Source organism: Podarcis erhardii (genome assembly GCF_964252035.2).
Source record: "Podarcis erhardii genome assembly, chromosome: 17".
In the NCBI taxonomy this organism is placed as follows: Eukaryota; Metazoa; Chordata; class Lepidosauria; order Squamata; family Lacertidae; genus Podarcis; species Podarcis erhardii.
Window position 1 is genome coordinate 27851578 of NC_138515.1, and position 27320 is coordinate 27878897.

The 27320-nt window shown below is 40.2% G+C and overlaps 1 protein-coding gene across 3 annotated transcripts; it reads right to left on the minus strand.

Annotated features, from left to right (window-relative positions):
* Positions 1-16640: 16640 nt before the first annotated feature.
* SARAF (store-operated calcium entry associated regulatory factor) lies at positions 16641-27294 on the minus strand. Of its 3 annotated transcripts, XM_081845522.1 has the most exons (7): positions 27056-27294; positions 24344-24522; positions 22632-23046; positions 21265-21376; positions 18364-18488; positions 17249-17310; positions 16641-16790 (listed from the first exon to the last, which is right to left on the minus strand). In XM_081845522.1, exons 1-6 carry the CDS (start codon positions 27141-27143, stop codon positions 17285-17287), a joined length of 945 nt encoding a protein of 314 aa, XP_081701648.1. In that variant the 5' UTR covers positions 27144-27294; the 3' UTR covers positions 16641-16790; positions 17249-17284. The 3 variants fall into 3 exon arrangements, with proteins under 3 accessions (XP_081701648.1, XP_081701649.1, XP_081701647.1); XM_081845523.1 differs by lacking the exon at positions 16641-16790 and having other exon boundaries at positions 16986-17310; positions 21265-21377; positions 22663-23046; XM_081845521.1 differs by lacking the exon at positions 16641-16790 and having other exon boundaries at positions 16986-17310.
* Between the last annotated feature and the right edge of the window lie 26 nt (positions 27295-27320).

The following is a 27320-nucleotide window of genomic DNA, read 5'->3' on the forward strand; positions in this document are numbered from 1 at the left end:
CAGACTTGGGAAACTGCAAATGGAAATTTCTCTCATCATGACCAGCTTGTAAAATAAGGAGTGGTGTTGAGGTGATGAGATTTAGGCTGGTTTGGGGATTCTTAGAAATGCCCAACCTCAGCGCATGCTAAAACTGACCCTGTGCCATAAATCACTAATTATTCAGGCAGCCTGTTCCTCAACAATATGGAAGGCACTTTCCCCGCCAAAGATTCAACCTGTTCGCTTTCTGTTAAAATAATACTCACACAGACTGTTCTTGCAATCTTCTTTGCAGGCAGAGCTGGGAGAAAGCTCCGTTTAATATGGATCTAAGCAGGGCTTTTTTCAGCCGGAACCTCTCAGGTGGGCGCCATTGCCATTCTAAGAGAATGAGGGAGGCATTCGTGGTGAGTTTTGGCACCTCTCTTTCTAGAAAAATAGCACTGGATGTAAGGAAATGTATTTAAGATTGTGCTGCACAAATGTTAAGGCTACAGCTCCTTCGCACCAATGGGATCTTCTGTCCTATGTAAATAGCAATGGTGGGACCATGGTGGGGATAGACAGTTAAAGTACTCTTCCCTCCATACCTGTCCTCAAACAAATTGCCCCCCCCCCGGCTTTTTAATTTTTTTTAATAACAATGCATAATTAGTGTCATCTCTATATTTGCCTCTGGAGCTTTCCCTTGAGCGTGGTTGATGGGCACTTCATTCATCAACTTCAACTTCAACTTCAAGCCAATGTAAACCTGAGAAGTCACACTGAGCTTAATATGGCTTACTGCGGATTAAATGTGCATAATTTTGCATCTCAAGTCTGAGTCAGGAAGTCTGTCCTTCATTACTACCCTAGAAGAACATATGCAATCCAGGCTGATTCCAACCATCATACTGTCTTAGGAATAATACAGGTTTACCTTATAGGGTTGTTGTAAGATACATGGAGAAAATATGTCCAAACCACCTAGAACATTCTAAAGAACTAGATAAAATGCTAAGTGATATAAATAATTTTGACCAACTTTTTCTGAAGCCAAGAGTTTTTGGATGCCGTTGAGTCAGCTTCTTAAATCCTAGAGGAGAGCAAGGCAAGCAAAAATGCTGAGGGAACGAGGGAAAGAAACAGTGTGGGAAGCAATACAGCGGACTGGGGAAATGAAAGTTGGGGTTTAGATATGATTGCCAGATGTCTCAAGGCCTAGACTCGAGGACAGACTTCTGGAGTGAGACTTGGAAGTATTTGTATGTTTTTAGTTATTAATTCTCATCTGATTTCCAGATCAGGATCTCATGGTCATACTTATACTGTATGCTATATATTATACTTGCCTTTCTTTACTATATTTATAAAGGCTGTCCTATAAAATAACATTCCCTGGAAGTTTCATTAAAAATAAAATGCAACATAATAATAAAGCATTATCCTTGTTTATTTCCAGCAGAGGAAGAAATAATACCAGTTGGCAGCACAGCCATAAATCAAATACAGGGGGTAGCATTCAGCTAGGTTTTACTCTTAGTTAGTCCCAATTATATTATTTAACATGATAATCAGAGAATCATAGAAAAGTAGAGTTGGAAGGAACCCTGAGGATCATCTAGTCCAACCCCCTGCAATGCAGGAATATGCAGCAATGCAGAATGACACAGCTGTCCCATATGAGGATCAAACCTGCAACCTTGGTGTTATTAGTACCACACTATTATGTTAGGTCCATTAATTTCAATGGATCTGCTCTGAGTAAAATTTAGTTGAATACCACCCTCAGATTTTAAAACCACAAGTTGTTTAAAAAGCCCAGGTGGAATAAAAGGACTACATCTGGCAGTGAAAAAGCCATAGAGAAGACATGAGGTGAGCTTCTCTTGGGATGCTTGTCCACATCTGGAATGCCACCATTCTCACTAGTAGACACCTCTCACTAGTAGACACCTGCCTTGTTTCACTTGGTGGGGCACCAGGAGCAGGGTCTTTTAAGAGGATCTCAAGATTTAGATAGATGTATGCTAGAAAAGTTGGTGCTGGAGGAGACTCTTGAGAGTCCCATGGACTGCAAGAAGATCAAACCTATCCATTCTTAAGGAAATCAGCCCTGAGTGCTCATTGGAAGGACAGATCATGAAGCTGAGGCTCCAATACTTTGGCCACCTCATGAGAAGAGAAGACTCCCTAGAAAGGACCCTGATGTTGGGAAAGATGGAGGGCGCAAGGAGAAGGGGACGACAGAGGATGAGATGGTTGGATAGTGTTCTCGAAGCTACTAGCATGAGTTTGACCGAACTGCGGGAGGCAGTGGAAGATAGAAGTCCCTGGCGTGCTCTGGTCCATGGGGTCACAAAGAGTCGGACACAACTAAACGACTAAACAACAACAACATGCTAGAAAAGACTATCTGTCAGGTAGCCAGGCTCCAAGCTGTTAAAGATTAGGACCAGCACTAATGGACCCAAAAATTGGACCCACTAATGGACTAGGGGCCAATGCATCTGACAAAGCACTGATGCAATATGGCCAAAACCCCAATCCCAGTCAATAATCTCATCACACTATTTTGAACCAACTACAGCTTTTGGACAATTTTGATACAACACATTGTAATATAGGAGCATAACTGGCCAGCTATCTCCATCCAAGTATGGGCACAGCTAATAGATCACCCATGTCACTGTCCTAGCACAGAAAGGGAAAGATATAAACACAAAATAATGGGGGGGGGGAGGATGGGGGGGGTTAAGCTCTGAAAAGAATGTGGTTGAGGAATGAATGTTGGAAATGGACCCCAAGGAAAACCTCTGGGCCCCTTTCTCCTTGGGATTAACTTTTTCCCTAAACTGAACCCTTCCCTAGCCTAAGGAGGTGGCTAAAATCCTAACCAGTTCTAATCCTGAGATCCGGCAACCATTCAGTTAAGAAAAGGTATATAAGGAGGCAAGAGGTCCAGACCAAAGAGTCAGGATTAAGAGGGAAAAGAAAAATTAGAAAGAATTAGTAGAGAAAGGAGAGGAGTACACAGTCAGGAGCTGTTGAGTTGAGAAATCATCTACCTATTTGAACTAACCAGGCATGTTTTTGGCTGTGGGCCAAAGTAAATCAAGGATTCTGTAAATACTTTTGAGAAATGCTAAAAGGAAGCTCAGAGAAATTTGGCATGTGTGAGGGAGTTACATTTAAATGAGTATGGTTTGTTTTCATCCACTGAAGTCTGGGTCTGTTGAACTTGTTGCCCAATCATTTATGTGAGCTGGAGATCCCATTTTTAGAACAAAAGTGCTCTCTGATGAGATGCTAAATTGTGACCCCCCACCTGAAGTTGACACCCTCAGGCACTTTTCTCCCACCCTGCAAATTAAAGGTTGTTTTGCAGGCTGTTGTTTTGCAGCAAGGAATTGTTTCTGTAATGGGAAGAGGCAGGTGGGGGCATAGTTGCTGGGTTCTTCAGCTGGATATAATTTCACCACTTCATTAGGCTGTGAGTACGTTTTCTAATATTTTTGCAGGTACTGAATGGTTCGTGCATAGCTAGCTTTCCTTGACAGTGCAAAAGCTTGGGTGTTTTTATTAAAGTAACAGGGTACCTTCAAAAGTGTGTTATGTGGCCTGGGGAGGGGTTCTGCTTTTGAAAAAGAAAGTAAAAAATTCCACCAGGCACTCCCACGCCAAGCCCTTAGGCTTATCTACCTTAGGCTCTTTGGATCCCAGACTGTTTGCTATAGTTTGAGATGTAGGTTTTCAATTTACTTGAATGGCCACAAAAACATGCAACCTAGTCTGTATATCTTTTGCATTTTTAAAATATCCTAACCTTTTAGGCAGTAGAAATTACCGCATTTTATTGTTTTTCTTGATCTCAGCCCATTCTTTCACAATCAACAGCTAAATCACATGCATATAATCCACGAGTATATCAAAATTATATCAAGATTAGCAATACATTGTTTACAGTCCTACAGCCTGATTTCACATATCTCACTCAGGTATTCCAAGTTACACAAAGTCAACAGTGTTTTCTTTCTAATAATATTTCAGCTAAGAATTTTTACATAATCCATAATCAGTTGTGTAGCTGCACCTTCTGCACCTTGTTATTTCAAAGCATAACAAATAGGTAGAATGTTAAGTTTTAGTTATTTATTTCACAATATTTATACATAAACTGCATCATTGTAATAAACCTCTAAGTAGTTTACAATAAATATTTAAATAATTGGCAAAGAAAGCAAAAAACAAGTAATTAAAAACAATTTAAAGTTGGTTAACATTAGACTAAAAATAAGTTAAAACACATCAACATTATGTGTATGAATGGACTTGCCAAGCAAAAGTGTTTTAAGCAGGTGCCAGTGCCAAAAAGAGTACAGCAAAAGCACCTGCCTGATGTCATTAGTCAAGGGGTTTCAAAGTTTAGGTGCTGCCACACTAAAAGACCAATTTCTTAAAAGTGTTGAACAAGTATTATGTGGCACCTGTAACAGTGCTAGTTCTGAAGATTGAATCAGTTAAGTGGGTACATATGGAGTAAGGCAATCTTACAAGTACACTTTCATCATCTGATATTGTCCTCAATCATCTGCCAGAATATCACAATATTTGAGCAATACTAATACTCCATTACACTTTTATACCTCCAGTTCATATCTTCCACCCCGAATACTATTTTTGAGTGTCAAATGTCATCTTAATATGAGATTGTAAGATTAATAATAATATTTATTACGATGCCCCAAATCCATTTCTAAGAATCCTCCCAAATGCTTCTTCCTAAACCTCTCTTCCATGTATCTTGGTATGAAATGGAGATGGGAAAAGCTGTAGTTACGGTATTTAAATTTTATTTTATGTGCTCCAGCTTATATCAAATATTACAAAGCCAGCTAGGTAAAGAGGAGCTAGAAATAATATTAATGGTTAATGATAGTTATGGGAATGAGAATTATGGGCTTCTATGTTCATTAGCTTCTCATTCCAGTAGTCTGTTGAGATGTTATGAGAAAGATAAGGTGTGCAGAATAATCTATAATAATATGTGTGATTATAGATAAATTAGCATTATAAATTATGCACAGCACAGTCTTATTATAAAATTTTAGGGTGCACACACATAGCAGACACCCACTTCACAGAAAAACAATCCTTCACCCCTCAAAATTCAAGTAATATTCCCTGAGAAAAAATACACTTAGAACAATCCCAAAAACCTTCTTGGCTCTCCTAAGGACTCTATTTCCTCTGCAAAAGAAGAACCTTTCCCAATAGTTATTTCACTTACAAATCTTTCAAATCCTGCCTTAAGGGCATATTTTCTGTATGAAAAGGGTATGCCTGCAACTTGGATTCAAGACTATTTATCATCTCAAAAGACTGGCCAGACTGCCCAGGTATTGCAATCAGTAAAAACATAATCATACATTGGGGAAAGAAGCCACACTTCCAATTTCCATGGAAGTCCCCCCTTTTTGTGATGTATGTATGATGCTCTTAGGGAGGTATTTGGCTAAGGGGTTGGGCAATGACTAAAGTCTTTAAAGGTTCCTGCACACTTTGTTCTGGGTCTCTCACCTCATTGCAAGAAGGCGGGGGTGGGGGGGTGGGAGAGGGCTCTGTTGCAACAGAAAATCAAAGCAAAATCTGCCTCTCTTTCACTGGATCCTGTCTCCATCCATTCTTCTCTGACTGATCATGGACTTAGGGGACTCAGAATTCCTTGGGAAGTTGGGCAGCAAAAGCCAACCCCCAATTTTTTTTACAGTATACAACAATACTGTATACTGCTTGTGCAAAATGCAACATTTTACAGAGATTAAAGTTACATCTTTGTAGAAGGTATTTTGGTGGAAAGTCGTTCAGAGACAGCATACAAACAGCATAATTCCTGGTAAGGAACACAAAAGACATTGTACACAATCCTGCACAAGTTAACTGTGACTAAGGCCTAAGACAAATATAATGTTCTCCAACGTATCTCTTACCTGTGTTTAGAAGATTGGGAACGACCTGCAGGCTTTCACAATGTTTTATCCCTTCCTTTTTTGGGAGGTCGTCATGGCAGAGGAAAAACTCTGATAGTTTGGGCACTTGTATGGGGTAATTGGCCAGGGACAGGAGAAGGTGTATATGCCATTGTATAGGCAAATGAGAGACGATTTACCCACCCACCAACCACAGCTCTATGTAAATAAATAAATATGCTTACTTTTGCTCATGGAACCAACTCAGACTGTTAGGCCTTATTCTGTGTGTCAGTGGCTATAGGGTCCCATGAGGATTTTTCAGTAGAGGAGGCATAAGTGTTCCAAGACCCAACACAAAACACCCAGAGTTCAGGCCCGCTGGGCCAGTCCCATATCACATCCCTCCTTGCCTTCTCCCATCCATAAATGTTCTCCTGAATATACCCCCAGCCTGGTGTTCCTCTGGGTTTCCACCCCCCACCCCCGCCAAGGTCTGAAATAAGATGTAAACCTAGAGAATTGGCCTGGGGGGTATTTCCAGGACATAATCAACAGGCATAGGAAGATTTAAGATCCTCTTCCACCATAGCCAGTGCAGTAAACTGCGGTAAACTTAAAATACCTTGGCAAACACAGCTTTGGGAAGTAAAGCATGCAGTCATGTTACAACTTTTTAGCACAACTTTTTTGGAATACTTTCAAATTCCAAAAACGTTGTGCTAAAAATTTGTAGCATGACTTGGGAATGCAAAATATTTTTGATTAAATTATTTTGATTAAATTAAATTAGTGTAATTTTGTTTTGCTTGGTAAGTAAAATGTGTGTAAAATTGCATAGGAGTAATTTTAAAATTTGCCAAATACTTGCAGTAATATTATTTTTATGTATTTATGTATTATTTAGCATTATCTGACATTTTCAGAAAGTAAAATTTAAATTCTTTGGTTTTCCAAGAGCAGTTTACATTCTTCTTCATCAAATGCATAATTACTAAGCGAAATGCTGCCATTCACAAAAAATAAAATTTCTCACACCCAAAAATATATATTTCACTGAAGAAATTTGCAAAAATTAAGTTTCACCTCCTAAAATGACACACCCTGCTCTGACATGCTAATCAGCAGAAAACTGTTCTATCTTGATTCAAACAGTGGTTATATCCTTCTTTGAAAAACTCATAAATAGATCTGTGCTGGGAAATTATGCTTAAGAGTTTTCCAACAGACAGACAGGTCAAAATTTACATAACAGAAGAATTACTTGGCAACATTTGATCATTTCAAATCATGGGAGAATGTCCAGTGTTGTTTCTTTGTCCCAGCAGCTTCCTCCTGAAATCATTTTGCACTGAACAGCAACTAATCTAATTAACAACAAAGAGTCTTGTGGCACCTTAAAAGACAAACAAATTATTATGACATAAGTTCAAGTTCCATTCTTCAGATGCGTGAAGCATTATCAGTTTGCAGGGTTATTCATTCACATCTACACATGGAGAGCAGTTGTAAGCCGTGAACTCAGAGGGAGATGAAATGCAACAGTGGCAATTCATTCGGGGCTTGGAATATATGTAAAACAAGCATATTGTCCTTTCACAAACGATAACACATATGATGTTAGAAACTCAGCAATGCTGAGTTAGTTAACTTCCGTAGTGGGACAGGAAACCATTGCCTGTATTCAGACTCAAATGCACAGAATAAAACTTATGACTATCCAGCATTTTCCCTTTGAGATTCCTTTGTTTTAGGACCAGTAGCAGATCGGCAACAGAATATCCTGGTAGAGAGAAATGGTCTCAGACTGTTTTCAAAAGTACAATAGTAGGTGAATACTTCAACCAAGTAGGACACTGGTAAGGTAAGCTTGGAAGGCCCTAAAGAAATACATTTTCCAACCGGCTTATTTGTAAATCGTTACTGATATTTCATGGCCTGAATTGTGGTTTATTACTGTGAGAAGTGTTTTTCTTGGCCTGTTGAGTATTGCCTGTTCTCTCAAGGGGAAGGGGGCTTTCTAGTTCTTATATTGCTGATACTTTGACATTTCTATTATAAAGGTAGAAAAAAATAAAGGTAAAGAACTCCTGGATAGTTAAGTCCAGTCAAACTTGACTATGGGGTGCGGCACTCATCTCCGCTTGCAGGCCAAGGGAGCCAGCATTTGTCTGCAGACAGCTTCCACAGGTCATGTGGCCAGCATGATTAAACTGCTTCTGGCGCACTGAGCACCGTGATGAGTGCCAGAGTGCATGGAAATGCCGTTTACCTTCCTGCAGCAGCACCCACTGTACTCTCTCAAAATTAAACATGTGCCCACTGGTCCATTCCCTGCTTTGCAGCCTTGGTTCTTTCCTATCTTACTTACTTTGCACATTTCCCAACTCTGAAATCCTTTCAAGGCGAGCCAAGCAGAATCAGCCAGCCAGTCGACAGATCCTATCCTGCCTTTCCACCCTGTAGATCTGCAAGGTGGCTTACAAGCAGCTTTGCATACATTTGTTTTGCACATGTAGATCTTCCCCCTTAGTGCAAGCCAACAGAATTCCTCACTTGGCATGTGATGTCTGCTGCGGAGGGCCAGTACCCTCAGGCGCTGCCTGTAGGAAGATAAACAGCTAGTCCTCCCCCAAAGCACCTGCCAATCTGGGAGTAGATAATAATGTTAAGGTCAGGGCCTCCTCGCAAGCAGAAACTTGAAGCAACTGTAATTGCTATTCCAGATGTGTCAGTATTATCAGTTTCTGCAAAGGGAAAGGCGTTAAGATAATGGCTGTTGTATTTTCAGTCTTCTTCCTAACAATCCCAAACATTGCATTTGTCTTTTTCACCACCACTGAGTTGAGGCTCTCATTGTGCTAACCCCAAGATGCTAGATCGAATGAAAGGTGGCCTGCCAGAAGCTTCTGGAAACCTCACATGGCAACAGCCCTTACCCCAGGCTTTCTCAGCCTCAGCCCTCCAGATGTTTTTGGCCTACAACTCCAATGATCCCTAGCTAGCAGGACCAGTGGTCAGGGATGCTGTGGATTGTAGTCTCAAAACATCTGCAGGGCTGAGGTTGAGGAAGCCTGCCTTACCCCATATTTGCTCCCCAGGTCTTGGAGTGACCAGGAAACAACACACATATGAAAGCATCAAAACATACAGGTAGTTGCCCCACTTCAGCCTTCAAAAAGGGACAGAAAGGGCACTGCTCCTACCTATGTTTTCCCCTCAAAAGGGATGACAGGTTTTCCTCCTGCCAGAGAAAATAGGAAGAGAACCATGCATACCACCTTGGGAACCTTGGAAGGAAAGTGGAACATAACTGTCAGAAATAAATGATAATAAATAAACTTCCTACCCTAGAATATGACAGAATGCTGTGACTTATTTATATAGATTATATAGAATAGGGTAGACTTAGGGGTGTGTTGGAATTTGCATGATTTCATACCTGACAATTTGGAAGTGTTTGCTGATTTTCAAAATCTGGTTGATTGAATCCTGGTTTGACTGGTTTGGCTTCACTTTAAGTGGAGTAAGTAAGGAATGACTCAGAAAAGATTAGCATTTCAAAGCCCTGCTGGGGGAAAAGAAAGAAAATTCTTTGTGGTGATGTTTAAATTTTACAAGGTGTGTGTTTAAAATTGCACATGCCCAAAGAGTGTGTGTGATATCTTCAGTGGCAACAGGGAAACAGGTGCTGGAGCTGCTAGAATGTTATAGTTTTGGTCTTGGAGCAGGCAGATCCGGATTCCCCTCTCCTTTCAGGTATGGATGATACTAGATGGCCTTGGGCCAATCATTGTCTCTTAGCCTAAACTGTGTTGCAAGGTTGTTGTGAAGCTAAAATAGAGGGGGAGGGGAGAGCTATGTGTCTTGCCCCCAGTTCCTTCGTAGGATGTATAATAATTTCATCTTAAGCCTATTAGAGTGCTAGGACTTACACAGTGTATGTTGATTCTGATATTAAGTGTCTCACTGTATGGAACTTGTCAGCTCGTGAGAGATTTGATGAGTTTTGATAATCAGATTATTATTTGCTTCTGGCATTTTACGAATTTAAAATTGCGACACACACTTCACTTTTACACTCCCAAGCTATTCCTTGCATACTGACATCAAATACTAGAAATGTATGTTGCAAATTTATTATTTTGTTTTTAAAAAATGTCACAGAGCTTCATATATGTTACTAATGAGTGCCCAATGCTGCCTGGGTATTTTTTTGAAACAAAAAATGTGTTTTTTAAATGAATAGTGCAATTTGAGAATTTGGACCCATCAAGCCCAATATTGGGTAAAATCAATCCAAAGTCATGTTTTGGTATGCCATATTGATTGAAAATCGTACCTGGCATCCAAACATGGATAAAGACCACTACTCCCATCTGGGGAACCCTTATGCCAAGTTTGACCTCTCAAGAGATCATCTCCAAACTTGTTCCTGAGGTGGAAGTGGTGGGACAGAAAACATCCACTTTCAAAAATATAGATTTCAGTATTCCTTACTGCCCTTGAAGCTTGTCTAATACCATGATCCTCATATTGTGGATGAGGGGCAGCTGCTGGGAGAAAATTCATAGAATCATAGAGTTGGAAGAGACCACAAGGGCCATCGAGTCCAACCCCCTGCCAAGCAGGAAACGCCATCAGAGCACTCCTGACATATGGTTGCCAAGCCTCTGCTTAAAGACCTCCAAAGAAGGAGACTCCACCACACTCCTTGGCAGCAAATTCCACTGTCGAATTCCACTTGGCTCTCCCAAGGCCACCTAGTAGTGAGTTCATGGCAAGAAGAGGATTTGAACCAGGGACAATAGCACATGAAAGCAACCCTTAGGCTATTGCCTCAGGAAGGTAGGAGATCCTGTCAGGCAAGTTTCCAGCTGAGCTGTACTTGCTTGAAGGAAGCAACTGATTTGCATCAGTGTGGGTGCTATATGGATGGCAATTACCATTTCGATGATGCATGCGAAGACAGGCTCCGGTAGATTGAGCAGGCAAAACCAATTGGGTCCAGTGGTCAATAAGAGTTTCTGCATGTGCTGTACAGAGAAGTGAGGAACAGATAGGGCTCATCAACCTAGGAAAGTAGCCCATCTAGGAGAAGGCAAACTCTTATCCCTCTTATCCCTTATCCCTTCACTGACTTGTGGGATGTCTTCAGAAGAAAAGGCTAAGGAGTAAACCCTACACAAATCCAGCATGGAGTCCCTAAGATGGTTGGATGGTGCCTTGTATGCCTCCTTCTGGTAACTCCTGTAGCCAACCTCGTGCTCTGCTTTCCTCTGGACCACATCAGTGAGGTCTTGCGGCTTGGGCAGCCCAGGACCTCCATACACACTGCCCCAGAGAGGTCACTTTATGCTGCTAACACAGCAGTTTGGCTTCACCCCTGGAGGCACACTCTGTCATTTCTTGGGACTTTGATTGTGCAACAGGCAGGGCTGGTTGGCAATACACTGGTGCCCTAGGCACAGAATCAACAAAGTATCACATATATGAATTAACACAAGACCCAATTCACAAGAAAGTTCTCTTGCACAATCCCTATTTAAATAAATAGCTCAAATTGGGGACAATTTCACAGACTTTAGATGTGTGGGTGACTCCAGGAAGGGAATAAGAAACTCCCCCCAATGAACTTCCTTCCATTCAAGTATCTTAGGATCTAAACCACTGCATGTTTCAGCTAGACTGGTTTATCAGAATAGGGCTTAAAGGTAGACCAGACCAAGGAAGAAGTGGAGAAAGAAGGCAGTCCTTGCATTCTCTTCCTCTTTTCTATATGTTAGAAATAATGCTACTGAGCTCTCATCACTCTTAGTGCTATTTATTCAATTTAGATCATCAGCTTCTTATAGCAAAATTCAAGCTTAAACTGAAGAAAGTAGGAAAAACCACTGGGCCGGTAAGATACAATCTAAACCAAATCCCTTATGAATACACAGTGGAAGTGAGGAACAGGTTTAAGGATTTAGATTTGCTGGACAGAGTGCCTGAAGAACTATGGGTGGAGGCTCGCAGCATTATACAGGAGGCAGCAACTAAAACCATCCCAATGAAAAAGAAATGCAAGAAAGCAAAGTGGCTGTCCAACGAGGCCTTACAAATAGCGGGGGAGAGAAGGCAAGCAAAATGCAAGGGAGATAGTGAAAGATACAGGAAATTGAATGCAGATTTCCAAAGAATAGCAAGGAGAGACAAGAAGGCCTTCTTAAACAAGCAATGCAAAGAAATAGAGGAAAACAACAGAATGGAAAGAACCAGAGATCTGTTCAAGAAAATCGGAAATATGAAAGGAAAATTTCGTACAAAGATTACCATAATAAAGGACAAAAGTGGTAAGGACCTAACAGAAGCAGAAGACATCAAGAAGATGTGGCAAGAATACACAGAGGAATTATACCAGAAAGATATGGATGTCTCGTACACCCCAGGTAGTGTGGTTGCTGACCTTGAGCCAGACATCCTGGAGAGTGAATTCAAATGGGCCTTAGAAAGCACTGCAAATAACAAGGCCAGTGGAAGTGATGGTATTCCAGCTGAACTATTTAAAATTTTAAAAGATGATGCTGTTAAGGTATGCCAGCAAGTTTGGAAAACTCAGCAGTGGCCAGAGGATTGGAGAAGATCAGTCTACATCCCAATCCCAAAGAAGGGCAGTGCCAAAGAATGCTCCAACTACCGCACAATTTCACTCATTTCACACGCTAGCAAGGTTATGCTTAAAATTCTACAAGGAAGGCTCAAGCAGTATGTGGACCGAGAACTCCCAGAAGTGCAAGCTGGATTTAGAAGAGGCAAAGGAACCAGAGACCAAATTGCAAACATGTGCTGGATTATGGAGAAAGCTAGAGAGTTCCAGAAAGACATCTACTTCTGCTTCATTGACTATGCAAAAGCCTTTGACTGTGTCGACCACAGCAAACTATGGCAAGTTCTTAAAGAAATGGGAGTGCCTGATCACCTCATCTGTCTCCTGAGAAATCTCTATGTGGGACAAGAAGCTACAGTTAGAACTGGATATGGAACAACTGATTGGTTCAAAATTAGGAAAGGAGTACGACAAGGGTGTATATTGTCTCCCTGCTTATTTAACTTATATGCAGAATTCATCATGCGAAAGGCTGGGCTGGATGAATCCGAAGCTGGAATTAAGAATGCCGGAAGAAATATCAACAACCTCAGATATGCAGATGACACAACCTTGATGGCAGAAAGTGAGGAGGAATTAAATAACCTTTTATTGAGGGTGAAAGAGGAGAGCGCAAAATATGGTCTGAAGCTCAACATCAAAAAACCGAAGATCATGGCCCCTGGTCCCATCACCTCCTGGCAAATAGAAGGGAAAGAAATGGAGGCAGTAAGAGATTTTACTTTCTTGGGCTACATGATCACTGCAGATGGTGACAGCAGTCACGAAATTAAAAGACGCCTGCTTCTTGAGAGAAAAGCAATGACAAACCTAGACAGCATCTTTAAAAGTAGAGACATCACCTTGCCAACAAAGGTCCGTATAGTAAAAGCTATGGCTTTCCCAGTAGTGATGTATGGAAGTGAGAGCTGGACCATAAAGGCTGATCGCCGAAGAATTGATGCTTTTGAATTATGGTGCTGGAGGAGACTCTTGAGAGTCCCATGGACTGCAAGAAGATCAAACGTATCCATTCTGAAGGAAATCAGCCCTGGGTGCTCACTGGAAGGACAGATCGTGAAGCTGAGGCTCCAATACTTTGGCCACCTCGTGAGAAGAGAAGACTCCCTGGAAAAGACCCTGATGTTGGGAAAGATGGAGGGCACAAGGAGAAGGGGACGACAGAGGATGAGATGGTTGGTGTTCTTGAAGCTACCAGCATGAGTTTGATCAAACTGCGGGAGGCAGTGGAGGACAGAAGTGCCTGGCGTGCTCTGGTCCATGGGGTCACGAAGAGTCGGACACGACTAAACGACTAAACAACAACAACAACAAATCACCCCTTCCAAAGGAGCTCAAATGCTAACTGTAGAACGATGCAGCTATTTTGGTACTAAGGTAAATCATAGCCACTGCAAAGAGAAACTTGAGTGGCCTCATCATGGTAAATACGAATATATCTGTGAAGTTGCCTTTCATGGAGACAGACCAGAACTGTACAAGGTAATTCAAGCATGGTCTCATAGAATTGTGTTTGGCTGGCATTCATCTGTCTCATGAGATAATGGAAGAGTGCACCTTCTGGGGAGAAGTCAAACCGTTGGAGAGTTACAGCACCTGCTGTAGAGACCGATAGGGGAAAGACATGATTTCTTGCAGCTTGAGACATTAGAATAGTGGTAGTTTTCAATCCCTTTCCTAATGAACCCTAGCATGGAATTCACCTTTTGCACATCTGCCACACCCTAGGTCAACATCTTAACAGAGGTATCTGCTAAAACCCCAAGGTCTCATTCCATGTCAGTAACCACCAGTCTGGACCCCATGAGTATGTGAAGATACACAGGACTGATGCAAAAGGAGAGCCTATGAGAGCCGGGCTTCCTCAATAAAGCTCCAGGCCCTCTCCCAATATGTTCAAAATTCTATAGTGAAAAAAGAATTATTTCCTTTACTCAGTTTTCGCTTTGCACATATTAACATTAGTTCTGCATTTTATTTCAACGTTTGCTGCTTATTATTTGTCAACTGTGCTTATTTACTGAGTTAAACATACAGCAAAAAGAGAGCATGGAAACTGCTGAATAAAAGGCAACAATACAGATGCACAGTTCCAAACCCATTCTCTTTACTGTTACATGTTAGATGTCTGATCAATGGAAAAAATGCAGAGTGGACTAGATCATCAGTAATGCTAAACCCAACCATGGCTCAGTTCTGGGTAGTACAGCAACAGCAGGACCAGGGGAGAAGCAAATCAGCTGCATTTTTTGCTGTGTACCTGCATGTTTGTTCATTCACACTACGCCAACCTTTGACTTAACATTATGTGCAAACCAAGCCAGTTCCACTATCTCCATTCAATACATTATTCTTTTCCACATAGGAAAGCAGTTTATAATCAACCATCCAGAAGATCACAACTATCAAATCTATAAAGTAGTGTTTTTTTAAAGAATGGCTGTCAATTTAATGCAGGACACTGGATTTTTCAATTAAATTAATCCAGTTCTTATGATTTCATATACCTATTCAATTAGCCATTGTTTCTAGTGTTAAAGGAGTTATTAAATGAAGAAATCAGTTACTTTGACACAGTCTTAAATCCAAAGTATGAAGATTTTTTACAATGCAAACATTTTGGGTTTTTCTCCCCCTCACAGGAGTGGAAGGAGAACCAAGACAACAGTCACAACTGTACTCTCAGTAAAAGTTTGTGTACAAGGAACTAGTAACATATAATTACCGTATTTTTTGCTCTATAAGACTCACTTTTCCCCTCCTAAAAAGTAAGGGGGAATGTGTCTGCGTCTTATGGAGCGAATGCAGGCTGCATAGCTATCCCAGAAGCCAGAACAGCAAGAGGGATTGCTGCTTTCACTGTGCAGCGATCCCTCTTGCTGTTCTGGCTTCTGAGATTCAGAATATTTTTTTTCTTGTTTTTCTCCTCCAAAAACTTGTGGTCTGGTGCGTCTTATAGAGCAAAAAATACGGTATATTCAGCAGAATGAAGGGCATGAAGAAAGATATCAATGAACACATGTAACAAAGTCTATTATCGCACCCAAATTCTATCATATGAAAAGATAGCCCTCTGATGCAGCAAGGGAAGCAACTTACAGGGAAGTTGTATTCTGCACAAGGACCTGATTTTTTAAAACTAGTTTTTATTAAAGTTTTTTTTTTGTTACAAAACAAACAGAAAAACAGGGAAAGGTACACCTATCGTCTCCACTTTGCATTCATAAGTCTTTTTCACAGTTCGTTTCCCTTTAGTGAAATACATTTTTGTCATAGACATCTTGCAGTTGAGGGGAAAAGGGAGTTGGGGAGAGATTGTTCTTTCGTTCTGTTGTCTAGTCCTAGTGTAGGGCTTTGTGTCAGCATCATGTGGGTAGGACAAGGACCTGATGTTGATGAAATCCACATTATGGTGCTCATCTAGGTGAATTGGCTGGATATGTCATTTGATGATATATTACTGTGTACAACTAATGTGATTCTTGCATTGCATGGGGTTGGGCTAGATGACACTTGGGACCCCTTCCAACTCTACAGTTCTGTGATTCTATGTACTAGTGGCCTATGACCAGAACTGGTTAGGGTCAAGGTCTACAATTATATGTATACCTGGAAACAAGCTCCACTGAACTCAATGGGTTGTAGCCAATTGAATCCACTGATTTCAATGGGTCTACTCAAACTATGACTAAGTTGAATGCAAACCAAATAAGACTGACATACTTTTAAAACCCCATGCATGTCTATTCTTGTGTTTTCACCCCAAAACCAAATAAAAACAAGTTAAAGCAGTTTTTTCAAAGATGTAGATATGCCATTTCCTAGTTACTATCCCCATTGTTATTTCCATGTTATTATCCCCAGAAAGCAAACTGGAATTCTCAAACTTTCACTTCCGTTTTTTACTTATCAGGCATAAAGGTAACTATCCACAAAGGTCCTTCTCTCCCACCCACCCACCCTTCTCTATCCTCCCCACCCTACAGTGGGGGCTACTTTGAAATCTGTCCCTTGTTTCAAGCTCATCAAGAAGTACAGATGCTTCTGCCACTAAGAAGAACTTTTTGTCCCACTACAGAACCCTTTTATTTGGAAGGAACAAATCTAAAAGATGTTTTTCCGTAAAATGATCAAGAAATAAGAGTTTAACCTTATACTGTAACTGCTACTAAGATTATAACAGCTAAAAATTGGGGAGGGGGAAAAGCATATCTCTCACTATATCTGAATGGATAGAGAAAATTTGGTACAATAGTTACTATGATTATGGTTTATGGGGAAATGGGTATTTTTTGCAACATTTTGGAACAAGTTTAATGAGAAGATTCGCCTTCATGCTGCTTTCAACTTGCTGTAATAGTATTTCTTCATGCTCTTTATTTTTGTTTTTTTGGGTTTTTTTAAAAAAATGTTGCCCATTGTAAATTATGGTTTACTCAGAAATGTACCATTGTTTTCAATGGGACTTAATGGTTTCAGACAGAATTTGTGTCCGCTTCTTGTTTTTCTATTCTAAGCAATTATCCAAAACAACTCCCGAAATCTAAAACTATATATTAAAGTTCAAACTCGAATACACATATGTGAATCCAAAGATGAACTTTTACAAAGCCAAGCCTAAAACAGGTTTCAAAATTGTTGGAAAGAATTTTAAAGAATTGCTGGAAAGTTGTTTTTATTCACACACTCAAGCAGATCAGGAACTTTATCTCCTTTTTGTGCCTCCAAAACCTAAGAGAGAAAGAGAAAGATGATCAGTCAATGGGTAATTCTTTTGAGAACAGATTGAATAAATAATTTTAAATTATATACATAAATTCTATTAATGTTTACTTGTTTTTAAATTATTCCCCACTCCACCCTTTGTTTTCAACTGTTCTTATTTTATCTGTAAGTGGCCTTAAGTCACTGTCAGAGAAAAAGGCAAGGACGAAATAAATATATATATATATATATAAAACAACCACCACCAATAAACAATTAAACATTACTACAAATGTGTTGTGTGGTGTGTGGATGTATCCTCTCTCATCTATTACAATGTTTTATAGAACTCCATTTGAGTAAATATTGTACACGTAAGACAAGACCTTTTGAAAATAGGTGGAAAGCAGTTCTACTCACATATGTTAATATACAAATATTCTATATGCCAGATGTGAGGCAGTAATATGGGAGAGAATTAAATTATGTGTGCCTTCTCCTACATTATGTTGTACAGTCCATACAAGTTTATCGGCTTGGTGAAAACTAAGCCTAAATCCTATGAAAAGTGAGGCAGGTGACTTGTCACTTATCTACCCCCAAAGATTTAAACAGGAATTACATTACAGAATGGGAATGTGTGGAAGAATATATGACAAAACATTGTTCCAAAACAAATTTATTGATATGCATTGCCTAAATTTTGTAAAGCTAAAATATTGAGAGATGTCTTGTGGGGGAAACAGAAGCAATATACACAACACAATACAAAAAGAAACAAAAACAAAAGAAGCTGTAAAATGGTGGAGGGAAGTCATGGATAGGAATAAGGAAAATATATAAACATAAGAGATTTACACATATAGTATTGAAAACAATAATTTGTAATGTATTGCTAAGAATGTTAAAATGTGTAACTGAATGTAATAATGCAACTAAAATAAAAATATCATGAAAAAACAAAATTAAAATTAAACAGGAATTAAATGCAATCAGTTTCTCTGGACAGCAGTGAAGTGATTAAAGTCACTGCTCCTGAGGTTCACCAGGAAAATAAAGATAACATGGCTTATAACTTACCTGAGGTGGACTTTGTCCCTGAATAAGACGTTGAAGAGCTGTTTGAAGCACCAAATGTAGGAGGTGGAGCAGTTGGACCAGCCCACGTATTATGGTAAGGTGAATATCGGTTATACGTAGATGACCTGTGGTGGGGAGAAATCAATTAAACTATTTTAGTGACAAATGTCATTTCCCCACCACATGCAATAGCAGTAGTAATATAAATGTTTAAAGAAACAGATAAGCTAGTATAGAAGTGGGGAGGTAAAATATTTCCCCCCTATAGATTTTATTAAAGTTTAAAAGAAAATTAAAAAGATATTGGACGTTTGATATGAACCTTTGTATCAAAAAAGCAAAAACAAAACTAATCTAAATAAAAACAACCCAAAATTAATAAAAGAAAAAAGAACTGCTGATTCTTTGTCTCTTAGCTATATATAGAAAATTATTCCAAAGATTCACTCTAAGGCAACACCCTACAATTACACTTTCTATAAACCAGTATTTTCTTCAATCCTTAAACCCAGATATCACATGTTCATGTTCTTTTTCAGGCAAAAAGTCTATAAGGAGTCTGGTTTTTTTAAAGTGGAAGGTCATATAATGTGAAACTCACCAGCAACAAAGGCACTGTAAACCCAGAAACCACCCCTTTCTTTTAAAAAGGTCACTATAGGAAAAACACATTTATATATGCAAGTGGATATTCAGTAATTCTGGAAAGAGCCATAGCACAGTGGCAGATTCTATATCCAGCATCCCGAGGTAGGGCTGGGAGAGAACCCTGCCTCAAACCCCAGAGATATGCTACCAGTCAGTGTTGGGAATACAGAGGTAGGTCTGACATATAAAGCAGCTTTCTAGTTCCTAACAGCAACAAATTACAAGTAAACTTTCCTATGGTTCCATTGAAATAATACACTTCAATTTAACAAAGAACAAGATTGCCAAGGATGGTACTGAGCAATTTATTGTTAATTTTCAAACACAGGAAGTTGATGAACACCCCTAAATCCACCAATGTAACTCTTAATAAAAACTGTCCAAAGAAACAAACTTAACTTCAGCTTAGAGGAACCTGTTGCCTGCACAGAACAGGGTTAATCTTGCCAGAAGACAGTAATTCCCATGAGTAGCTTTGGGGTTTTATCTAGTCTCTTAACATTTTAATCAAGGCAGAACCACCACAATAGTTTGCAGAGATATAAACAACAGCATCAAATACTCAGAAGTCTTTTAGATTCAGTGCAAAACCAAGGTCACAAAGCCAGTATAAATAATAGAACCTAAGAAATAAAGTGTCTGTACAAAAGCAAACTAGAAGGCTGTGCTCAGTGAGTTCTTGGCAAATACTAAAAATAACTAAACATTGCAGGAAAATGCCAAAACAAATTGTTGCAAACTCACTTAAATAAGAATATTAAGCCTTTTTTCTTTTTTTAAAGGAAGAGACTTAACATGGTTACTGAGTTGTCATCAACTTCCTTTTTCCTCTGATTTACATGGGCTGGGATCTTGGCTGTGTTTTACACTGATAACTGAGCACTGATAAGCTGTTACTTAAATTTCATTCCTTTTGAAGCAGCAGTTAATCAACTATACTACAAAACAATTATGTGGGGGGGGGGGGGGAGCACAAAGGGAAATGGAGAGAAAAGGGAGGCTTGATAAGCAAAAGGAGCCAAAGAAACCAGAGTCTGGGAAGGAATAACCTGGAATGTAAGATGAGCTAAGAGGAGCTGGAGATCAAATAAGTACCGGTAATTAACAGAATTATACCTGGATCTGGTAATGGAAAGTAGCTAGTTCATAACAAACGAATCCTAGTTCATAACAAACAAAACTGAAGAAACATTACTGTACAGTAGTTGAATATTGGAATAGGCAGGCCACAGGAATGCAAGACAAATATTAGACGCTTATGTTAGAAAGAAGGAAGACCAGCTTAAATACGATTTATAGTAACTTGACCTTTGAATTATTTTATATTTATTTTCAAATGTACCCCTCTCCTTTTTGTTTTTTAGAACTCCCCAAAACAAAAGATAATATGCAACAAGCAAAACACAATTTAAGAATTTTTAGTATTTGAAATATTCTGTTATTTGAAAGCAAAGACCACCATTTAACACCTCAGTTCTCTTGAAGCTGCTGCTTTACTATAAACAGGGTAGCAGGAATTTCTTCACTGAATGATGCAATGTTAGCAACTGCAAAGCAAGGAGCCTAATTAAAAGAGCATTGTATCAAGGATAGCCGATTTCTGTATTCTCTGGTGGCCAATCTAGTTTCCAGACTGTGGCCCTGAAGAATACTTTGCACACAACCTAACTCCTTCATGGCTTCTATAATAAAGTCTCCAAGTGACTACAGGCTGGATCACTATGTACAGAGAAGCAGCACTTCAAGTACGAGATAAATATTTCTCAGAACTTTAAAGCATTTTTTCCTTTTGAAGCTGTAGCATGCTTAATAAAATATTACAAATATTACAAACCATATCATATCAAATGCTGGAAATGCAATATAAATACTGCAGATTTTATGCATCTCTGGAAAATATATATTCCAAATGGAATAAAAACAGATTCTTGAAGTTTTTGGCCTTACGTTAGGGATTAATTTTACTATAGATGTTAGGGCTCATGATTGATTTTGAATATACTGATCATTGTTTTAGCTATACATCAGAAAATTCCAGTTATTCCCCTAATTAAAGAATGGTTAATCAAAACTTTAAAAATTGAATAGATAAATTATCGGATGTTGCATGTAGAAGACAATCTCACTTTGGTTTCTTGTCCTTGGGAACGCCATTCCTTTCACCTCTCACACATTTTATGTAAATATATCACCCACCAGGCCCAGAAAGTATTGTTGCCAAGAGAAAACAAGGTAGATAGTCTTAGAGCTTACCTTTGGTTGCCTGCCAGGTATCCTAGTAGCCCTCCAGCACCTAACCCAGTCCAAAATCCTGGCCCTGAGTTTGAGTTTGAATTTGAACCAGAATACGAGCCACCAGCATCACCTTAATCCAAATAAAATTATATAGATTTAGATTAAACAATCTTTGAAACAGAAGCAGTGCTGTTATGTTGAAGAAGTTACCAGAGGGCTATTTGCTTTGGAATGTCACTCAAGATCAAGGCTTTCGAATTATTTCAGACGTTGAATCAAGGTCAGCTTAAAAACTCTGAAGGAATGAAGGGGAACTACACTAACAGTTCACACATGCACACTCATAAAAACTGTTATGTAATGCTTCCAGATTCACAATGGGTAATATGAAGGCAATTCATCTGATGTTAATTATACATGCAAATCATCATGATGCTACAGTTAACAAGAGACTCCAAATTTATTTATTTATTTTAAAAAGCATCACTGCTATGTCAGCCAACACTGGGTCCCCATTGCTAGAAACTGAAGGGTCTTTTAAAATTTCTAACAGCCTGATCTCAAATATGTTTATTTAAAAGTAGATCCGGAGATGCCACTGGGGATTACTTCCCTATAAGCTGCTCTTAATGTTTGATGTTTTGGGGCAACCCAGCCAGGTGGACAGTGTATTACTACAACTACTACTACTACTACTACTACTACTACTACTGTAGTACAATGGGACCTGCAATATTAGCAGAACAGGTACTACCAACAAGCTTTCCAGTTTGTTTGATGCCTTCTTTTTATTGACTCAGGATCTGCTAATAAAACCTTGTGTTTATTATTTCCAAGATGCAATGTAGTCATTCTTAATCATTCTTTGACCTTCTGAGGTTACTCTACTCCATTTCATTGACTTGAGATTTGAAAGACAGTACAGTGACATAATATCCCTGCATCACTACCAGCCACACATCTTGCCACAAATAGTTATAAATATAGAGGTAGTAACTAAGAGGGTATAGAAAAGATTATCTACAGAAAGCAAGCCACACCTACAAGCAATGAAGCATCCATGCTGATCTCCTTCTGCATTGCAGACTGGTAGAAGATGAGAGCTCAGGCCCACATGAGTGGCATATTCTATTTCATATCCTCTTACCCTCTCATGGGATTACTGTTTCCCACCCTTTTGGTTTAGAATAAAATGTCAAATCAAGAGTAGAAGGAACTGTCATAAGAATGAAGTTCTACAGAATATAATAATGTCTTTTACAGACCTGAGGACTGAGAACAAGAAATGAACAAAATTCTACAATGCAGTACTACTTACTGTCCAGCTTTGGACAAGATCTCTCAATGCCTGTGTTCCTATTGTCATATACAAGAGAGAACTTTACCTGTGAAGTGGGATTTAAATCCTGGAGGAGGTGTGAAGTCTGATTTAAATCCTGGTGGAGGGGGACTTCGATTATCCTGCCCATCGGTTCCTGGATAACCATCACCGTGAGAGAAACCATGTTGTGGCCGGTTATCACAGAGGAATAGCTTGTAGACGCCGTAAACAAGGCCCACAAATAATATTAAGAGGATCACTCCAGCACCTGAGCCTAATGAATCATGAGATGTTGTGGAATAGTAACTCCCACCAAAGGAATTCGCTTTCTGCTGTCCTTCTTTGGTTAATTCTAATGTGTACTCCAAGCCACATGATCCTTTTAATATGTAAGGGTCATCCGGGTAATCGTAGCCTTCACAGCTTACTTCGATTTTTCCAAAGCGATATGAAATATCCATGTGTGCTTTACACTCCCACTGAAAAAGGAAACATCATTTGTTATTTTTGCTTCCTTTTAAGTAGAATAAAATAAACTACAGATACCAAATTGTGTCTGTCCACAAGTGAACTAGATATCCATGGACTCCCCCTCCCTGCCCCTTAAATGTGTGCTAGATGACCTTATGGAGATCTGACTGATACAGGGAGAGAAGGAGAAGTCTTGTCATATGAGAGGACTTCTGCTCACATGACCGTGGATCTCACCAATAATGTTATTTAAAAACAGTGTAACATATACAGCATTTCTGTTTCCTGCAGATTGGGAGCAAGTTCTCAAAAGGAATTTCACAAGAAAGTAACACTAAATAATAAATTTGGACCACATTCCTTGTAATAAGACTTTAAACATGTATTCCCTGAGTTCTGTAGCAGTCAACACCAACTGTTTGACTGCATATACATAGTACTTTTTGTTTAGCCCTAGGGATTTTTAAATTTAATAGGATGCATGTATCCTCAAAAGATTAAAACAGCATGTCATTTTTACTATTTTAATGTTTAAAGTTTTAAACAAAAGTTGGCAGAGGGAGTGTCAAAACTTTTGTTCAGAGTGAAGTAGCATGCATCTCAAACATTCTGTGTCAGCTTCTTCACTGCCTGAGATAAAAAAGCGAGCCAGAAATGAATATGCCCTTTAGAAGTCACATCCCTTTGGTAAGGAATTACAGTACGTCTCTATTTCCTAATGATTTGGCACAATGCATTGTCCAATTACAAAAAAGAAAACAAAACCAGTACTTGACTTTATTATATGCAGTAACTACTGTATTTTTGGCCTAAAGAGTTCAATCTTCCAGGATTAAAAATATAATTACTTTAAAGAATACAATGCAATAAAGAATTATCCTTATGGAGTTTACTCATATAACATTCAGATCAGAATCGTCAGTCTACTTGTTGTTGAAGACTTCAAAATATTCTACTAATTCATTCTTGTGACTGAGGAAGCAGGTTGGTCAACAATCTTGTTCGGGGAATTTTTATTACAATTCAGTTTTTCTAAAAGCTGGTATTTTCAGAGTCCCATTAATGAGGGAAACCCAGAACACTGGGTCTCCAAATTTCTCTTGAAAGTAATATGGACCCACTTTGTAGAGGAGCTAGCTTCTCTCAATCTGTTTTTTACCAGATGTAGATCTGGCTGCAAATGGAAGCATCAATGGCTCATCCTCCCTAAGTCCTGGCCATTTTGCCCTATCAAGGGAACATACAGCATTTTCTCACTCCAACACCAGGATTAATTAATTTATACAGATTCCCAAGTAACTATACCTGTACATCGTAGCCATCCCAGCCTTTGTTGTAACACTGGACAACCTCAGGTGTGTACGCTGCACATCCAGCTGAGCCGCCAGTACAATGCAACTGGGGAACTGGAGATGTCCGTCGATAATTTGTAAACCTGCCTGGGTAGAGTGTCAGGGCTTGGATTTCTCGCAACAAAATTTTATCTGGAAGAATGTGTGAGTACAAAAATAGATTGAGAAACACTAGGCAAAAATAGGAATGCAGACTTTTCTTTTTTAAAAAAATAATAATCCAGGATAATCACTAAAAGCAAACAGATAACTTCTCAGTAGAATAATTCCTATTACCATTTTCCCAATATTTCCCGGCTGCCTATGACAATCCCAAACACTGAGTTAACAAATAATATTACAAAGCTCTCTAGTGTCTGAAAACTAAGCACAGAAAAAAGCATTTTCTTTTCTTATGCTCTACATATATGCTGATGCACAATTACTGGAGGACAGGAAAGCACTGCCCTGCTGGATCAGGCCAATACCCCATATCTGCCTTTCTCAAACTTGGGTCCCCAATTGTTGTTGGACTGCCAATACCCACCATCCTAGACCACTCTTCCTGGTAACTAGGGGTGATGGGAGTTGTAGTCCAACAACATCTGGGGAACCAAGTTTGAGAAAGGCTGTTCCATATGGTCAAGTATATCTGTAAGCCAGGTGCTTCTGAAATCTCAGTAAGCAAGGTCTCTTATTTTCTATTTGCCCAGCATAATAATAATCAAATATATATAGTGTTTGGACATGGAGCTTCCATATAATTTACAATCCTATCTACAATTACATGCAAATAAAGCCCACCACACTGCAGCACACTGGATATGAATTCCAAAGTCCATGAAATTCACAGCATTGGGCTGTTACACTGAGGTCCAATTAGCCCACTACCTTATCCTTATCATAAAATGCCTTTGAAAGCTACAACTTTCCCCTGGCCTGACTAGTGATTAGTATGCAGAGAGATACTGCTGCTGAATAGGAAGCTTTCCATGTTGTCACCACGGTTACTGAGAATATGAAAAGACACTTGTTGGATCACACCAAATATTCACTTAGTGACTAGCCAGATGATTCTGGAACTCCTACAAAAAGGCAACTGCTCTCCTGTTTATTTCTTTCCTCCACCAGCACCCCAAAAACCCCAGTCATATTCAGAGACAAACTGCCTCGGAGCCTGCATCTTCATTTGTTAATTCAGTAATTCTCTATGTACTGTTGAGTTGAAGGGGCTCTGTGGGCCATTTACAGTGGTGCCCCGCAAGACGAACGCCTCGCAAGACGGAAAACCCGCTAGACGAAAGGGTTTTCCGTTTTGGAGGCGCTTCACAAAACGAATTTCCCTATGGGCTTGCTTTGCAAGACGAAATGTCTTGCGAGTTCCTGCGGGTTTCTCCCCCTTTCCCCCCCCCCTTTTTCTAAGCCGCTAATCAGCTGATCCACTGATAAGCCGCTTATCAGCTGATCCGCTAAAAGCCGCTAAACCGCTAATAGCGCTAATCCGCTAAGCTGTCAATGGGCTTGCTTCGCAAGACGAAAAAACAGCTATACGAAGAGCCTCACGGAACAGATTAATTTCGTCTTGTGAGGCACCACTGTATTACTATTACTACTGATGTATGGAAGTGAGAGCTGGACCATAAAGAAGGCTGATCGCCAAAGAATTGATGCTTTTGAATTATGGTGCTGGAGGAGACTCTTGAGAGTCCCATGGACTGCAAGAAGATCAAACCTCTCCATTCTGAAGGAAATCAGCCCTGAGTGCTCACTGGAAGGACAGATCCTGAAGCTGAGGCTCCAATAATTTGGCCACCTCATAAGAAGAGAAGACTCCCTGGAAAAGACCCTGATGTTGGGAAAGATGGAGGGCAGAAGGAGAAGGGGACGACAGAGGACGAGATGGTTGGACAGTGTTCTCGAAGCTACCAGCATGAGTTTGACCAAACTGCGGGAGGCAGTGGAAGACAGGAGTGCCTGGCGTGCTCTGGTCCATGGGGTCACAAAGAGTCGGACACAACTAAATAACAACAAATTACTACTAGTAGTACTAAATTTGTATACTGCCCCATACGTCTTGTGTGTTTATTGAATATGTTTCAGGTAACCAGAGGTTTGTTGTTGTTTTCTGCCCCATACCTGTAGGACTCAGATATTTCACAAGATAAAATTGCAATATAAAAACATAAAATACATAATAAAAACAAAACGCCAACAACCCAATAACGCCCTAATCCAACACATTGTAAAACGGCATCTGGTCCCAGCCCTCTGCAATCCAATGCATTTGTCAACAAAAGCCACACAGCCTACGCCTCAGGCTTACAACCACACCCGCCACCAGTCACAGGAGGGAAAGGGGGGCGGGTGGAGGCAAGTGGGAAACGACCGAGCTCAGGCATCAAATTCTTTAAAAGCTTACAAATGCCCGCTTGGGCGGAAAGGGCTGTCACCTTTGGACGCCCCGACATGCCAAGAAAAGAGACCTTCGGCGGTCCCACTTCTGCCTGCCACGAACGCCCAAACCAGGAAAGCTCCCAAGAAGCAGGGCGCCGAGAGAGCCGCCCTCCCGCACCGAAAGCGTTTCTGAGGTAAACTGCTCCTGAACCTGGAGGCCTCATTTCCCTCTGACAGGATACTGTGGCCCTTCCCCCTTCGCCACCCGTCCGCCGCTCCGGCCTGGCCTTACCTTGCTGGGCCCAGCCCCACGCCAGCCCGCTCCCCGTCAGCACCACCAACAGCGGCAGGAGCAGCGGCAGCCTCAGCGGCGCCACCATCGCGGCGCGTCCGCCGACGAGTCTTCTCTCTCAGCGGCTGTGGCGTCGGCGCTCTCCGCGTCTCTGATTGGTTCCCTCGCCGGCTCGCGGCTGCTGCCTTCGTCAAGGCTCGAACCTTCTCGACGGCGCAACGGTGTTTTAACCGCCTCGCAGTCGGAGGGGGGGCGGGATTTTGTC

Bases quoted from the DNA above. Each gene is read 5' to 3' on its own strand.
- SARAF (XM_081845522.1), bottom strand. From the start codon at position 27,143: ATGGTGGCGCCGCTGAGGCTGCCGCTGCTCCTGCCGCTGTTGGTGGTG. The intron at 23,047-24,343 runs GTATAGTTACTT...TTCCTTTTTCAG, and splicing joins GGGATGGCTACGATGTACAG to TGGGAGTGTAAAGCACACAT. The intron at 18,489-21,264 runs GTAAGCTCTAAG...TCCCCACCACAG, and splicing joins TACCTGGCAGGCAACCAAAG to GTCATCTACGTATAACCGAT.